At 42.0% G+C, this 16,853-nt stretch overlaps 1 protein-coding gene across 2 annotated transcripts in view; it reads left to right on the top strand.

Moving 5' to 3' along the window:
* Positions 1 to 276: 276 nt before the first annotated feature.
* Positions 277 to 16,853, top strand: part of LOC131449029 (glutamate receptor ionotropic, NMDA 2C-like) — a 45,217-nt gene continuing 28,640 nt past the window's right edge. Inside the window, exons 1-4 of one of the 2 annotated variants that reach the window (XM_058621957.1) lie at positions 277 to 1,033; positions 1,491 to 1,631; positions 9,344 to 9,716; positions 10,758 to 10,856. In XM_058621957.1, the coding sequence (XP_058477940.1) occupies positions 9,360 to 9,716; positions 10,758 to 10,856 (456 nt within the window). In that variant the 5' untranslated portion in view covers positions 277 to 1,033; positions 1,491 to 1,631; positions 9,344 to 9,359. Of the gene's footprint in view, positions 1,034 to 1,381; positions 1,632 to 9,343; positions 9,717 to 10,757; positions 10,857 to 16,853 lie in introns of those variants that run through there. The other variant, XM_058621958.1, reaches the window with a different exon arrangement.

Here is a 16,853-nt window from a genome sequence, read left to right as displayed (position 1 = left end):
ACAATACAATTACTGAGGCTCCTTTAGGACCTGTTGATAGTGAAGGGAAGAGAGAAAAGGTTGGGAATGAAACAGCAGAGCAATATGGTGAGGTGATTTAGAGAAAAGAAGGCAGAATACATGACAGGATGAAGGTGAATAATACAGAGAAATTGGGAGCAAAAGTGGGCTGGGAGAGGAGGAGGGGTTGTGCTGAAGAGAGTGAGAGCGAGGAGAGGAAGGGAGGCAGACTAAATCCTCGCACCATTATTATCGGGACTCACATGCAGCCTTTCCTGTGATGGAGTGAGAGCAGATAGAGAGAGAGATAAAGAAAAGATGGAGTTAAAAAGGAAATGGAGAGCAGGATTACTAGTCTGACAGCACTGGCAGATGAGCGTCAGCACAACGTTGAGGGAGGGAGAGAAACTGTGGTGGGGAGAAAAAAAAAAAACCCAACAACAACAAATCAGTGCAACAGGATGAAGACCTGCTAGTGCTCAGCCGGCCCGACCCCGCAGACCTGCCATCTGTCCCGCTGTTCTCTCTGTGATCCCAGCACTCCCACCATCAAACAACATCTGGATCACCTCGCCTCCATATGGAAATGAGCCAAAACCCCCAAATATTGTCCTCTTCTCTTCCTTTTTGATCACACAGGACCGGAGGAGGCACATCATCACCAGAGGGGGAGATCCCTCGCTGTGGAGTACCATCACCACCTGGGCTGATAACTGGACTAGAGGAGGGGAAAACTTTTGCTCCAAAGATGCAGAGGCTTTCACAGGACCAGTTCTTTTCTGTCTGTGATATTTCCTAACTTCCCATGGATCGGTCATGTCTCTTGCCCCCCACCAGGGACAGGGAAAGGGAGGCAGAGGAGGCAGAGAGGGGGAGAAAGGAAGAAACGGTGTGGAGGCATCACTGCTGAAGTGTTACTGGTGTTTGCGCTGTTTTGCTCAAAAGGCATTGTATCATTTCTTCTCCCCCCCTTTTCACTCTTCTCATCCGACCAGCGGGGAGCCTGGAGGATACAGACAGAGAGATAAACACAGTGGGTTTTGCACATATGCACACTTATAGACACACACACACACACACACAAGTTTGTCTGCAGGCTCCTGCACCTCTCGTCTTCTGTCACCCTCATTTTTTCCCCCCACTTTCCCTTTCTCTCCTTTTTTTCTGGGTGTCCTGTCTTCACCTTCATGACCACTTGTAAATGATGTCTCTATGCGACACGCAGCAAAAACAGACAAGTGAGAGAAGGGTGAAGAAAGTGAGGAGTTAGAAGGAGGGATTTTTTTTTTTTTTTGGGGGGGGAGATCACATACGCTTGCTGTCACGTTGTGAAGTTCTCCAGGGGAGTGTGCAGACATCCAAAGCTGCTAAACACACACACACACACACACACACACACACACAATGCACAGACAGACACAGAGTCACTGATAACTCACAAGCACTCCCTCTCTCACACAAAGACTTGGTCTAAATGCGTACTCCAACAGGTGCTGGGAGCAGAGAGAGGCAGGTGAAAACCCGGGGAGAAAGGACAGAAACGTAAATAGACAGAGAGGGGATTTGGAGAGAAGGAGCTGTGGGACGATGGAGCAGCACGAGTTCAAGTTGGATGACAGCAGAGAGAGCAGGTAAGTCTGTGACACACACACACACACACATGTACGTGCAGATGTAAGGACACATTCCCTCACTTCACTCTCTTAGACTGTCACTGAACCTTCATCGCGTGTGTGTGTGTGTGTGTAGAGGTGGTAGAGAAGGACAGACAATGAGTGTGTAAGTGCAGTCGTTCTTTCAGTTTTCACAAGTGAAGAGTTTCCCCATCTGCTGCTGACAGACGCAGAGCTGCCAGTCGTTATTATAACAGGAACTACTATAAGAGGATACATTAGCATTTTATCACTCTGAGCTTTGGAGTCATGGACGTGTGTGTGTGTGTGTGTGTGTGGGCACCCAAATATAATCCTTTCATACCTGCATGTTTCCTCATTACCACTCATTTCTTCACTCACTGATTAAGGACATTGCAGTTGCAGTGTTTTACTGTCATATCAGTGATCTGCTAATGCTCATTGATTTGTCCCATTAGCTGCATGGAGCAGATCTCATTTTTCTCCATTAGTGACAGACACGTTTCACTCCTCTTTACACATATCACGTTGCAACAGACAGTTCAGTGGCTCCCAAGTGTATTTCTAAGAGGCAACATATTTCTATTGTAAACAAAATGGAATTGCGACTTCCTTGATACTTTCGCTCCTGCAAAAAGCCTCTCTGAAAATCATTTCTATGACTGGAAACTGTTGCGAAATCTGTGACACACACACACACACACACACACACACACACACGTACGTGCAGACGTAAGAACAGTATGGTAGTTTGTTTAAGCTTGTAAGATTTCCAACACAGGCTTTGTGATTCCTCAGTGGGTCGTGAAATAAATCTAAAGGGTAAAATGTGATTAAAGGAGAGCAGTAGAAAGTAGAAATACACACATTTCAGTCATTTTTGGTGACAAAAAATATTTGATTATTTTGCCTTATAGATGCCTTATATAGAATATATATATATGTATATATATGTGTATATATATATATATGTATTTATATATGTTTATATATATATATATATAGAGAGACATATATATATACAACAGCTACAGTTTACATACATTGGGTTTCCAAAATAAGGTTTGTGATCCCCCTCTTGGGTCGCAAGATTAAAATATCACTTTATTATCACATTTCCTTTTTTTTTTTTTTCAACAAATTGTCCTCATTTCTGAAATACTGCGTAGCCTACATGTGGGTTTGTGTGACAGTGTGAAGCAGCAGATTGGGTGACACTGGGATTTTTGATTGCTTTGAATTAGAGTGGCACGAGGCCAAGTCAGCCCAGAAATGCCACGACCGTGTCAGCGTCGCTCAAACTGGACGATACATCTGTCCTGCACGGATTTCCTATGAAGCTGTTACATCTTTAGGTGTGAGCAGATGAGGATGCAGGTTAAAAAGCCTAACTATGATAAATGTACGACGCAGGCATCACGTGATATGTTTCATAATAAGCGTGACACGCTCATTTATTAATATTGTGATTTTGATTTGTATGTGGACGCTTTATTAGCTGGGATGATGCATGTGTGCATGGCGTGGGGCTGTGAGGGCTGCCTGTGCGCCACTTACAAATCAGCTTGCCTTCCACAAGTCATCCATGAAGAGGAGGAATGCAGGGATGAAGGGATGAAAGGAGGACAAGAAGGGTGGAGCACTTGAGCTGCTTGACATTGACAGAGTGTCTGCTCCTGATTCAGGGTCTGTGGTTTGGTGACTGCCATTTTGTTAATGTAACTAATTTCACAATGACTTCCCCGCAAGAGGTATGTCATTGACTGGAGTCAAGAAAACATTTTCTCACATTCATTAAAACCAGTTTCCAGTTTCCAAAACACATCACTTTCCAGTCATAGAAATGATTATTTCAGAGGCTTTTTAATTGTATTCATTTCACACAGCTCAGTTTTCAGTAGAATAATGTTCAAAATAAAAACACACCAATATAAAGTTGAGATGGTCACCCTGAACTGAATGTAGGTCTCATGGCCAGCAATAGACTTCTTACAGCAACCTATTAGGAGAAAAATGTCAAGATCAGGTAATAGAGTTATATAACAAGCTTTAGGTGAAATAATGGCACAACAAAGTGTAAACAAAAATCACAGCCTTATCCTCCCCTTCAATATTTACTCACCTTTTAGCTCTGCTTTTGGTCACCACCACCTCCTGTGAAAAGTATGGCTCTTTTGCTGCTCAGTGCTTTGCTGTTATTTTCCATTTGCCATTTGGTGCTGCTGAACAGGGAGTGACAAGTGGGTTTATTTGTGCCTTTTTAACTAAAAACAGCTTTAACTGGAAACTGATGCTGATTATAGTGCTGCGAGGGAAACATAAATATGAGGTCAAAGATGGTAAATTGCTCCTATAAGTGTTGAGGGGAACAGCACAGTTGGTGAATGTTGAGTGGGCTTGTGAAGAATACAGTCATTATTTTTTAAAGGAAACATTTGTTTTTGCGAAATCTAACATGGAGGACATTTGGTTTGTGTAGTAATGTCATCATATACACTGGTAGCAGAGCTTAAAATCAAGTATGAATTAGGAATACAAGCAACACTTTGAGTATCATTGCTGCAGTATATATTATTTTCACTCCAGGATTATTATTTTTTTTGGATAGCTCAAGTCTGCATAAATGAGGCTCAAGGGAATGTTTCCTGCGGCTGTCAGAGCACCTCGTCTGAGGTATGCTGATGAAAGAAAGTAAGGCCATTACCCTCGTAGTTCAAGACCCCGGTTAATGCAATCAAATCATCACAAAAAATAACACAAAATATGTTGATAATTCTCCAGCAATGTCACTCATCCCATCACCTCTCTCCACTCATTTCCTTTCCACCCATCCCCGGAGACACAGTATCGGGACTCCATCATCATATTCCTGCTAAGTAGTTAAATGAGCGTGCGTCCCAGGAGGTACAATTCAACAAAACAGGACTGACTACGGCGTCAGCTGAACATGTGGTCCAACATTTGGTCCAACAGATTTCCCGTCATAAATAATGGCACACAGAGTCGTCAGTCGATGTGCATTACATCATGTGAGAACTCAGTTAGGATTCCGTGTTTTGAAAGCCTCCAACAAGGTCTGCTACATATACTGCAGGAGCAAATTTAGAGGTGAAAAGTTCACAGGGATTTAGCATGTTGGATGTCTTGTTTGATAAATTAGAAAAAGAAATAGAAATGTTCTAGGAAGTGCAGCTTCCATGTCAAGTGATTAGTACACGTGCAATTCTGAGGCAGGTAAAGCCTTATATGAGGTCCAGTGAGTAAATTAAAGAATATAACACCTGTGCATGCACCACCATGCTAACCTTTAATCTGTCAATCCACACGTGGATTAAAGGAAAAATCCAGAGGTACAAACATAGTATTTTGTGTTGGCATCACAATCACAAATGTGTTGTTAACGGCTTAAAAATGTTAATGGTTTAAAATGTCTAAAATTAATGTATTGGACTAACATCGGTATCTGATGCTGATACCGATGTTAGTCCGATACAGACATTTCGAGCTATTTCAATGACATCATTCTCCAACTGTGTAACAAATAGTCTTCTCCCATAAAGAAGAAATAAACACCACAACATGACTCAAAAATGTCACTAATTGTACATTTTTGTCTGTAAGATATACAATATCGTATTTGTTCATCCCTATAGATTAAATGAAGCATATTAAAGAAAAGACATCGTGTCAGTTTTCTCCCTTATGTCAGCTTGTCTTTGCCGTTGCTCTTTTAACAAACACGTGTAATTTATAGTTTGTAGGATTCGGTTTAAAAAGGGATAACAACATAGTTGCTGTTGCTGTTGTGTGCTCGTGTTTGTGTGTGATTGAAATTCAGAAGCAACACATTGTGGTCTGTCCCTTGTGTTCACAGCCTCTTCAGGGCGTAATCACACTCTGTTATACTGCTGCTAATCTGGAGCAGATAGGCTACACTTACTTCTTCAATTTACGAACTACCATCACCCAAACCCTCACCCCCCAACTCACAGACATACACACACACACACACAAGGACACACACCACTAATCTGAGGCCCCATTATGCCTTTTTCCAGAGATTACACTGTTAAACGAGCACTTGACCTTCTCTCCAGTCATGTGATCCACCCAGTCACTATTTGTCTGTCTGTTTGTCTCTGGTTTATGTAATTACTCTCGTGTCTCCACAATTACCTATCTCTTGTCCCCGAATGCTGCTTCCAGACATGCGTGAAAGACGTTTTCTTTCTGAAAATGGAAAATGTCCGCAAATGTCGCAACACGAATTTGCTGCTAGCCTTGAATCCTTGTCAAATACAATGCATACTAGGACATTCACAGCTGGTGAGTGGGCGAGTGTTTGTTTGCTGCCTTCTTTCATTTGTGGTAAGCAGAATATTACAAAAAGGACGTGAGCTATAGTTTCTGAAGGATTTGCGGTGAACAACAGTTTCATACACCTATTATTTACTAATGCATAAACAACCGAATGAAGAAAAACCATGACATTTTTAATCTGTTACATAACAGACTTGTGTACAGATTGGTTATCAATTTGTAGCACAATATTAACACGTTCCGATTCACAGACTTTAATAATAAAAACCAAAAAACACCTACCATCACCCAGAATACCGAGCAATTTCTTTGTCTACAACATTAACCCAACTGTGTGAAATTAGCTACGTGCCAAACTGTGGTTTAAAAATAAATGGTTGGATTAAAGGGTGAAAGGCCTTTAATCGACTGTAGCTGCACACACACGTTTGCGTAAAGTCCTATATTTTTCTACTCCGTTCAAAACACAATGAGCTGGTCGGAGCGTCTCTGCCATTTAGAGTAAGCTCCTTTTAGAGTTTTGCTGCGTGGGGTGAGTGTTTGTTCTAAATGTTCACCTTGGACAAGTGGGTGGTCAGTTAACAGCTGCTCTGTGCTCACATGAAAAGTATAATGATTAAATGGGGACAAATAAAATGATCACAATTAGTCAGGTGTAAGACTCGACTGCACTGTGTACAAATCTGCATACATTTTGCAGAGCATTTGTCGAAAATCCTACTGTCAGATGTCGTTTGTTTCTTCTCTAATAAACTATTTTTCCGTATGGACTTGAAATGTCACTATATGTAGACGACATCACTCAATACATTTCTAATACATGCACATGATTTGCTTTTTCAAACACAAATATCTTTAAGAAAATAGAATGAAGCATTTATCCACGAACCACAAACAAGGCTGCTCCATGTCCATTATTGCAGATGTGACCCTGTATTGACTGACGGCTGTATCTAATAACGGAGATGGATTGTCTTTCAAATGTTCAAACTGTATATTTATTGCTATGGGCAACTAAAGCCCATGAGCTGAAAACCTTATTAAGATGAATGATTGATATGAACAGTGTGGAGGGGCAGGACACGTTAAACCCAGTGCTGCTTTGAAAAGAGCTTTGAACCAAAGATAGGAGGTGCTGTTAATTATCAGGGTGTCTCTGATGGCCTCAGATGAGACCGACTCTCTATATAAAAGCACACTATTATAAACGAGAGTGTATGTGGAGATCTATAAGAAAGCCCACCTGTCCTTATCAATAGTTCAAAGGTATTTATTCAATCAGAAAAGACCTTCAAACAGCAAGTGTTTGATTGAAGTGGCCACAGCAGAAGTAAATTATGGAGGTGTTGGTATCAGTTGTTTGGTGATTCATTACTGCAGGAGCATCTTTCTAGAGGAGAGAATGAAACCTTCATTTTTTTTATTTATGTCTTGTTAGTTAAATTGCCTGTTGGGAGTTTCCCCTCATTTACTTCTTGAACAAACATCAGTTAACGTCTGTAGAGAATCGGTCCTACTATATTGTGATCTGATCTTGTTGGGACGTAGATTAAGAATTAAAACATTTCAGATCTGCTTATATTGAGGGTGCAGGGGGGGGGGGGGGGTGAACCTATTTTGGTTGGTGTTACATTTACATTTAAGCATTTAGCACACGATTTTATCCCGAGCGACTTACAAAAGATGAAGTCTAGGAAATAAATCCACTAGACAGGAACAGTGGACTGACAGAGGGTGAGAGTGCAGAGGTGGATCCAAGTGCAGAAAGAGGGAATGAGGTCAGTGCTAGGACAGAAGATGCTCTTGCAAGAGATAGACAGGGACACGCTTCTTCTGGGAGCGCTCGGTAGGTCATTCGAGCAGAACGGCACACGAAAAGAGTCTGGATTATCTTGTGCGGGGTTCTGGCAACGCCAGACGTCAATCCTTTGATGAACAGAGTAGTCGGGGGGTAACGTAAGCCTTTAGGAGAGCAGTAGGTTGGAGTAGACCCATGGAGCACTTTGTAGGCTAGCACCAGTGATTTGAATTTAGGGTAGCCGTAGTGTTACCATGTTGCTGGATGTTGATAGGTGATTGGTGGCATACCCGTGTGAATGGTCACAATCACTGGACCTCACTGTGTCGTTATTGTAATAAAAACACGAAATAATAGGGCCGTAACATAAGTTTGCGCCTTGCTTTTGGGGTCATGGTTTGGTATTGGTTCGATACAATGGGAAAAGCAACAAAAAGATACAAAATAACTAATAATCTTTAACAGTAGTGAACGTTACCACCTCGTAATGCACACTATGTCAACATATTATAGGTATCTGCAGCTTCATCATGAATACACATCGACTTTCATTAATTCATTCATTCATTCATTCATCTTCTACCGCTTTATCCTCCTCATGAGTGTCGTGGGTGAAAGGTGGTGAAAGGTGAGGTAAAGCTAGGACACGTCGCCAGTCCATCACAGAGCCACATAGAGACACCAACCAGCCTCTCTCACACTCACATCTACGGACAATTTAGAGTGTCCAATTTGCCTAATCCACAGACTCAGTCAGAGCACAGAAGCTCTCTATTTACATGAAGACCTACAACAGCTTGTTTTGACAACATGTAACCAGCGGGAATGCTTTCCTGTCCTCTGTCTTCTAACTTGTCGTGTTAGTTGTGTTGTGTGGACTTCTTCTTCTTCTTCTTCTTCTGTGTTAGATGTTTAAAGGTGATGAGCAAACTGCGTTACTGTCTCCAGGATTAGAGTGTAGGTATTGGATGTACATTTAATTTAATGCTAATGGCAAAACTGGAGATTCGCGTCCAAAATGTTATGTTATGTTACGTAAAAATGTACATATTTCAAAAACCAGTAGTGCTGTAGTTGAAAAGGCATCCCACCACACAGCGAGTGGCCGACTGAAGTAATGTAACATAATCTCAGTGACAGTGGTCAACAAACGGTCAGATAGTTTTGTCATTCTGCCTCGTCATGTCCAGAGTAAGACATGTTTGTCTGTGTGTGTGTGTGTGTGTGTGTGTGTTTGTGAGCGCTGAATCAGAGATGTGTAGAGATGGAGAGGTGATTACAGTCATGACACTGGGGGCTGGATTACAGAGGATTACATGCACACATACTTGCTCCACACATTAGCAAATATACATACACACACACACACACTCACAGTCTGCATGTGCTACTAATACTATGATACAAAAGGGTCACAGAGAAACCATGAGAGAAAGAAATAAAGGATGGATATGTAATGATGGATTATGAGGCATTATGTCAAAATAAAAGTAAAGCAGCTTATTTGACTGTAGCGTTCCTTGTGTTAGCTTCTCTTGTGTTTTTTCTTCCTTTCTCTCTTGCCCTTTTCTCTCTATCCCTTCTTTTCCAGGCAGTAGGCTGGTAACATGGCCATACCCATGGGACATCCTCCTCTCTCTCGTTGGTCTCCACTCTTCCTCCTTCTCCTCTTCCTTCTCCTGCTCATCTCCTCCCCGCTCCCGCTGCAGGCCCGGCCGCTCCTTCTCCACCCGTCCATCAATGTGGCCGTGGTGTTCAGTGGCTCCAGCTACCAGAATGAGGTCAGGGGTCGTCTAAGTGGGGAGAACTTTGTCGATCTGCCCGTGGTGGTCAGCCCTGTGACTGTGTTGGTCAACGACACTAACCCCCGCGACCTACTGACACGCCTCTGTGACACCATGGCAACGGAGAGGCTGCATGGTGTAGTGTTTGAGGACGATGTGGGCTCAGGTGCCGGAGTTCAGGTAAAAATGATTTGTGTATTTTTGTGCTTTTTTGTGATTAAACATCGCCTCCAGAGTCACGGTGTTCAGTCACCTACATCCATGTTTACAAAAGTTGCACAAAGAAACACTTTCATGTAAAAGAAAAACACCTTCCCTGTCATGTCGGCTTAAATCACACAGGGCAGCGGCAGAAAACAAGAACTCATTGAGATTCCGGGCCTGTGCTATATCCAAATGAAACTACTATAGTTCTGGTGTAATTTTGTAACGAACAAAGAAGTGAATAAAAATGCAAGTAATCCATTAAACACCAAGTGAAGGAGCTCAAGGTCCATTCAGTAGAATACTTCGTCCTCACAGATTGAGTTCAGTTAACACTTTAACACCTAACCTTCAAAATCTCTGTCTGGAATGTCCTGTAACTAAGTGTTTTTGTCCATTTTTCCAGAATAAATTCCAATATCTGGCAGTTATTTCAATTTACTACACGTTAATACACTGTTTTGACAATTTAAAATGAAGACAAACAAAAAGGATAAACACCGCAGTTGTAAATGAACAACAGATTGTGTCTTTGTCTCTCAATGTGCAAAAACAGGCCAAAAAAATGGAAGACAAAGACAAAGACGCTGATTTGCCGGCTTCCTGAAACAGCACAAGTGAAATGACCGTAATAACCACATGTTGGCTTTGATGTGTAACTACTCAGCTTTCAAAAACCATTAGAATTTTTCCTATAGCACAAACCGTCGCGTAACTACGGTGATGCCAAGTGTGCTTGTGCAAACGCTACGTGTTAAAGGGTTCATATGGAATTGTAGATGAATATGCACCAGTCTAAATATTATGGAGACACACTATTTTAAACACTTTTGAAGATTTCTTGTTTATGACAAATGTCAAATTTGGGATGGAAGGTGGAAATTTAATGTTAGAAGTTAGATTATAAAGTGTGATACGACTGGAAATGTGAAAAAGGGCTAATTAACGGAGCCATGTTGTGTTATTAGCTTTCTCTACAAATGAACTGGTACAGACACTGAGTCCGTCTGTCTTCAGGTGGCAGAAGTGGCCCAGATCCTGGACTTCCTCTCCACTCAGACAGCGCTGCCAATCGTGGGCATCAGTGGTGGCTCTGCAGTTGTCATACCCTACAAGGTAAAGTCAAAATAATGAACCAGACACTTCAGCACTGGCACATCACCTGCACCTGCCCACCTGCCTGAACAGGCACAGTGAGGACACAAACATGCTTTTGACACTGATTTCGATGCTTGATTACACACAGTATTATGTGCAATTAAATCCCAAATACAGAAAACCACTGGGAGTAAGAAGAACAACAGACAGTCGTGCAAACGCTGTCAGCAACAGCAGCAGAACTCGCTCCTCACAGCCTCCTGTCTCAGACAGAACTCTTTCACACCGGGCATCTTTCAGTTTTAAACAACTTAAGTAGGTCAGAGCAGTGAAACCTACTTTGGCAAGCGCTTCCCTGCATGCAAATATTTGGTTATGAGCAAAACAGACGAGTGAATTATCCGCAATGACTGCAGCCATCGACCCTCACTGGCTCCTCTAATCCTTGGATGAGAAAAGTCTCAGTTGTGGGAAAGGAAAGTTTGTGAGGGGAGACGAGTGCAAGGGGTGATCTGTGCTTCGATCAATCACTGACGAGCAGCAGGTCTCCCATGCTACTATTAAGCAAATATCTCATTGATGAACGGATAATGGAGAGCTGTGAGCTGTGTGCTGTTTGGACTGTAAAGACGAGCTTAATGACACCAAATAGATTTTCGAGGAGCAAAACGTCTCTCCATCCCTCCTTTCTCTCACTTTCCGCGTTTCTCTCTATACTCATCTTATCCTCCGTTCCTTAACTGCTTCACTATCATCAACACCTCGTATTTATAGAAGCAACTCTCACACGTAGAAACTCACATGCAAATGAACTCCCTAACACACAAGATCCCCCCCCCCAAAATCCACCCACCCACACACACACACACACACACACACACACACACACACAAACACACATGGAGTGAATTCCTAGATCTAACCAGCAACCAAACTCGGCTAAAAGGTGAAGCAAGTGGTGGATTTTTTTTGCCCCTCGGCAAAGTTTCGCTGTGTTTACCATTTCCCTGTTAATCAAACAAATGTGCAGACGTCATGTTGTACTGTATGGGTTTTAAACAGGATGTTGTGTTGCTGCAGAAGGCGGACCGATTTGCCTGTGTTTTGATGTCAGAGTGGCAAAGGCAGACTGAGTAAGAGCCAGAGGGAGGAGAAAAATGTATCGACAAAGCTTGGCTGACAGCAGCCTGAAAGAAGTGTTTTACTGCCTCACAGAAGCATCTCTCCTCCTTCTTCCACAAGTTAAATAGTCTTTCTCGTTTCCCCGTCTCTTTCCTTTCCTTTCTTTCACCTTTCACATCCCACTTTTTTTTTTGCCCCCCACCACTGCATCTCCTGAACACATTTAAATAAAACAATTTTTGGCTCTTTTGTGTTCAATCTGAATCTGCTCCTCTCTGCTCGCTTGTGGGCTCCAGGACCCCATTAAACTGTTAATTAGATCCTTCAGGAGGCTGGATCCCCCCCCCCCCCCCCCCCCCCACAGATCTTCGTCATTCATCCCCAAATCAAAACCCTTCACTCGTCTTTCGCTTCCATGCTTCTGTTTTGCTGCTGTCCTTGGTTCACCTCCCCTTTCCTTCCCCTCCTATACTCCCTGCTCCACCTTAAACTGGCAAGGAGGAGTTCATTTTCCCAGATGTCCCTTTGATACTCCTCTCAGGCAGTTCTTCCGCCGTGCACAGTGTCTACAAAGTTTGTCAGTTGTCACCGTACTCTATTTTGTAATTTGCAAAGCCGATCACGGTCGTCTCAGGCTGGATTATTTCACCTCTTTGCCTGACAGCGGCATAAATAAAAACCACTGCACAGATGGGGTGTTCTCTGTTGTAGCAAGGGACCGCTTGTCTTGTGAGTCCAACGTGAGAGTGACACGTCTCTATTTAGCGCAGAGAGTAAAGCACTGTCCTCCTGTTGTGTTCTTGTCCAAGGCGTCCTTCGGCCCTCCTCGTCACACTCCCTATCATTCTCTTTCTTTCTTTCTTTCTCTTATACACTTCTTTGTTGACAGCAAAAAAAAAAGAAAAGAAGAAGCTGTCAGAGGTTTTTTGCCATAATGAAACAGGTGGATTCGGTGACGAGAGACATATGTCTGAGTGCATGATTCTCTTAGGGGGATAAAAGAGCTCAATAGTGCTTGATTATCAATAGGCCGGTGATGATGGATATCTTTGATGGTGGGTTTAAAAAGAAGCAGCAGCCGTCCGGGCCTTCTATTTATGGGTCCTGTCTCAGTGATCTCTCTATGCAGACAACAAGGAAAAAAGGGAATGCGATGGAGATGAAAAGATTGAAGGGAGGAGAGGAAATGCGTCTTTTGTCAGGCGGCACATACATCAAGCAAAGGCAAAGAGGAGGAAATGAGAAAGTGCAAGGAACAGCTGAAGAAAAGGCATAAATACTTTTTTTTCAATGGGGCCTATGAGTGAAAGGAAAAAATAGTATTGCAACATATTTCTCCGAGGAGCTGGAAATTAGAGGTTGAGCGTGTTTTCATTGTGCGCGTGGCTGTGAGTCATTGCAGTGTGCCGGGTGATCATTAGAGGGTGCTGCATCCAGATGTCGAGGCGTGGGAAGAGTTTGGTTTCCGCCAACGTTGCGAACGTGAACAAACGACGGACATCTTCCGTCTATTTATTTCACTATTTGAAAAACGAGCATGTCATTTATGATTCACATTCAATATGTTAATCAGCATCATCAACCATGTGTCTTCAGATAGGGTGAAATGTTCAGAGACACACAGACAAAGTTTATGTCTTTCCTGTCACATTTAGATTTAAATCCCTTTTACATGTGAAATATAGCCTCTTATAATGTGACTCCTTGCTCTCTTACGCATTAGGAAGTGTAATTTCATAAAAGGGTTTATGTTTCAACCCAAAACACAATCTTTTTCTCATCTTGTTGCCTCAATTTGACAAAACTGCAACTGCCAGACAGACTTTCCCCGACGCAGGCCAGTTAAAGCTGTAGTGCGTAACTTTTAAATATGCAAATTGCACATTTAATATGTCAAGTGTGTTCACACAGTGGTGCTAAAACCATCAGCTCCACACATCTCTCTCTCTCTCTTGGTGTTTCTCAGTTTTGTGGTGTTTAGATCTTGACACCCAGCAACATTCCAATGCCGCACACTGGAAATGATTTGTTTTAAGACACGAGAGATTCTACCGCTCAAAAAACCCGGTCACTCAGAAGTTTGACAGGATAAACGCTTCCTCCCCACACCCACCACCGTCAGCTCTGATAGTATTGCTTGACAGAGCCCTTTTTTCAGATAAAGGACACAATTATTACATAATTAAATACTTTAGCTTTAGCTTTAGGTTCTTCCATAACTGGAAAAACCTTCACTGACATCAATGTAGAATCATAGTTTTTCCCTCGGGATATCAACACCAAGGAACTAGTACAAACTGAAAGGATTGTGAACAGACAGAGCACCTGTTTGTACAGGTCCGGTGATTAAATCCATTAAAAACAAGCTAAACCATTAATGAACTGATCCTGTTAACAAGAATTACCTGTGCATTCAAGAGTTTGTTTACTGTGTAGTGTGTACACAGAGTGTGTAGAGTAGGCCTGCTACATGTGAGTGTACCCACCGAAGAATCACATTATAGACACTTTACTCTCACTTATGTTTTATAGCTGATGAAATAATCTCATAAATAATCTCATATTTGAGAAGACCGTAGCAAACCGAAGTATGTGGGAGGCTGTGTGAGCCGGAAACTCCATTACAACTCTTCAAAACATACAAAATCGTATCAATCGTTCAACAACGTCGTGCTTCAAATACTTTACAAAAGCTTATTTTGCTTTTGTAACGCCTATTCTACAGTTGTTTTGATGATTAAAGTGTCATAAAACATTTGTGTAATATTTCGGGAGAGAACCGAATAATTAACAACGTGCGACAACAGTTATCTGTAATCGTGAGGCACTATTAAATGTCACCATTGCACCGAGTGGACATTTAATCACTCACGAGCCAGAATTTGCTCATTACAGTTCCCTCCATTAATAATGACTGTAAACAATGATAAAGTCTGGAATAAACAAGGGCTGACGGGCGTTATGTGTTTGCCAGTAACCACAAAACAAAAGTAACTTTTAAGTGTAAACACGATGGATTTTTGAGGCCAAGAAAATGTTGAGTTCAAGTATTCAAGTATATATATCATCATTTATTACAATTTGAAGCTGTCAGTGGACGATTATGTACAGTATCAAGAGTTATGGTCTCAGTCCTGGCTGCAGTCTAAGGTCACATCTTGGACCAGAGTGATGCAATGTGTCTCATTAGATGACAGAGCATTTTTTTTTCCCCCCTGTAATTGTGTGTCTTTGCTCAAACTGTCGTGCTGTCTTCATTTCTCCTCCCGTATTCCTGTCTCTCCATCTCCAAAAACTCCTCACTTCTTGCTCTCGTATGGCCTCATGGTCCAGAAACTCCAGAAGCAGGTCACGAGGAGCCCAGAGCCGCAGCGCAGTATTCCCACTTCAAGCAGCTTTTTATCACTAGGAAGGAAATGACTTTAATGACATGCAGCCTCCAAGTCTCACAGCATGGCCCAGTAATTCCAATAAGGCAAACTACTAATGCTTAGGATGTAGTTTAAGTACTGAAGTTATTTTTCTTGCAGGAGGAGCTGATTGTTTATCTAAGCAGACAGAAAACTTTCTCCCAATGGTTGAAAATCCATCACTTTTAGAGCCGCCGTATAATGAGGCCTAATGGAGCGGAACTAACTCATATTGAAACCAACTGTGTTTACATGTGACCAATACGTTTACCATAAGCCAAAAGCGATGGTTTCTATTTAGAGGGTCGGTTCACACAAATATATTTCTATATCTAAGCATGGAGAAAGTTTCAGAGATATCGTTCTCTGTGGTCGCAGAGGTTTATGGAGTCAAACGAAACACTTAGTGTTTTTGGAGGATCCAGTGGCACTAAAATGACATAAGATCATGAGAACAAATATTGTATTATGAAATATATAGCACAGCAGTCAAATCAGGAAATAAATGTAAACCATTTTTATATTATTACTGAGACAGTAACGTGTTAGGAACATTTTAATGTAGTATAGTCTCAATAAAAGAAAGTAACTTAATGTAAAATGTAAATAGAGTAAAACAAGTCAGGTCAACTGTATTTCTAGAGCACATTTAAAAACAACCAAGGTTGACCAAAGTGCTTTTCAGATTTAAAGGTACGGCAACATAAAAGGTAAAAACATAAAATCAATGAATACAAATAGAAGTAAAACAGTAAAATAGTGACATAATAGAATAGTAAAATGGTAAAAACTACATAGACGTGTCCGTGTTGACTATTTTTATCCTGAGGTGAGTCTTTAAAATCAGATTTAACTCCCATGAATAACTCGTACCAAAGTTTAGGGGCAGCTACAGAAAAGGCTGGACACCAGAGTTTTTAGTCGGGAATTTGGCACTAAAATTATTAGACCTCAGAGCTATTAGACTCGGGATGCAGCGCAAAGACAAAGAAGTTCCCGGGAGGTAGGATGGTGCCAAACCATTAAGAACTTTAAATACAATACAATTTGAAAATCAGTTCTGAAAACGAATAGGAAACCAGGGCAAAGGGTATTATGGGTGTAGGGTAAAAAGGTATTATATATAAGTAAATATATATATAATGTGATGTACATCCACCTTGTGGAGAAGGAAGCTTGCATATACAAAGAAAAACATGTGGCAGATTGACATGGATATGATAAGAGTCCATCCGAGTGAGCATCTGTGTCGACGACCTGCCTCCTGTTTGACCAACACCAGTCCTTCCACTGAGGGGGAGGTTCAAGCACAGAGTTTCCCCCCAGTGAGAGGAGTGTGCGAGCAGCCACCGTGTCCACCGTCTTCCTGTCACATTACCATACGCTCCTGCAGCAGGACTGCTAATTACGTCTGTGTGTGACAGCCACATTGCCAAGGTGGTGAGAACAAGACGGCTGGGAGGTGGAGGATGGGGGGATGGGG

Source organism: Solea solea, chromosome 21, assembly GCF_958295425.1.
Source record: "Solea solea chromosome 21, fSolSol10.1, whole genome shotgun sequence".
NCBI lineage: Eukaryota > Metazoa > Chordata > Actinopteri > Pleuronectiformes > Soleidae > Solea > Solea solea.
The sequence above is the reverse complement of the archived record's forward strand: the minus strand, read 5'-3'. Positions and strand labels throughout refer to the sequence as shown.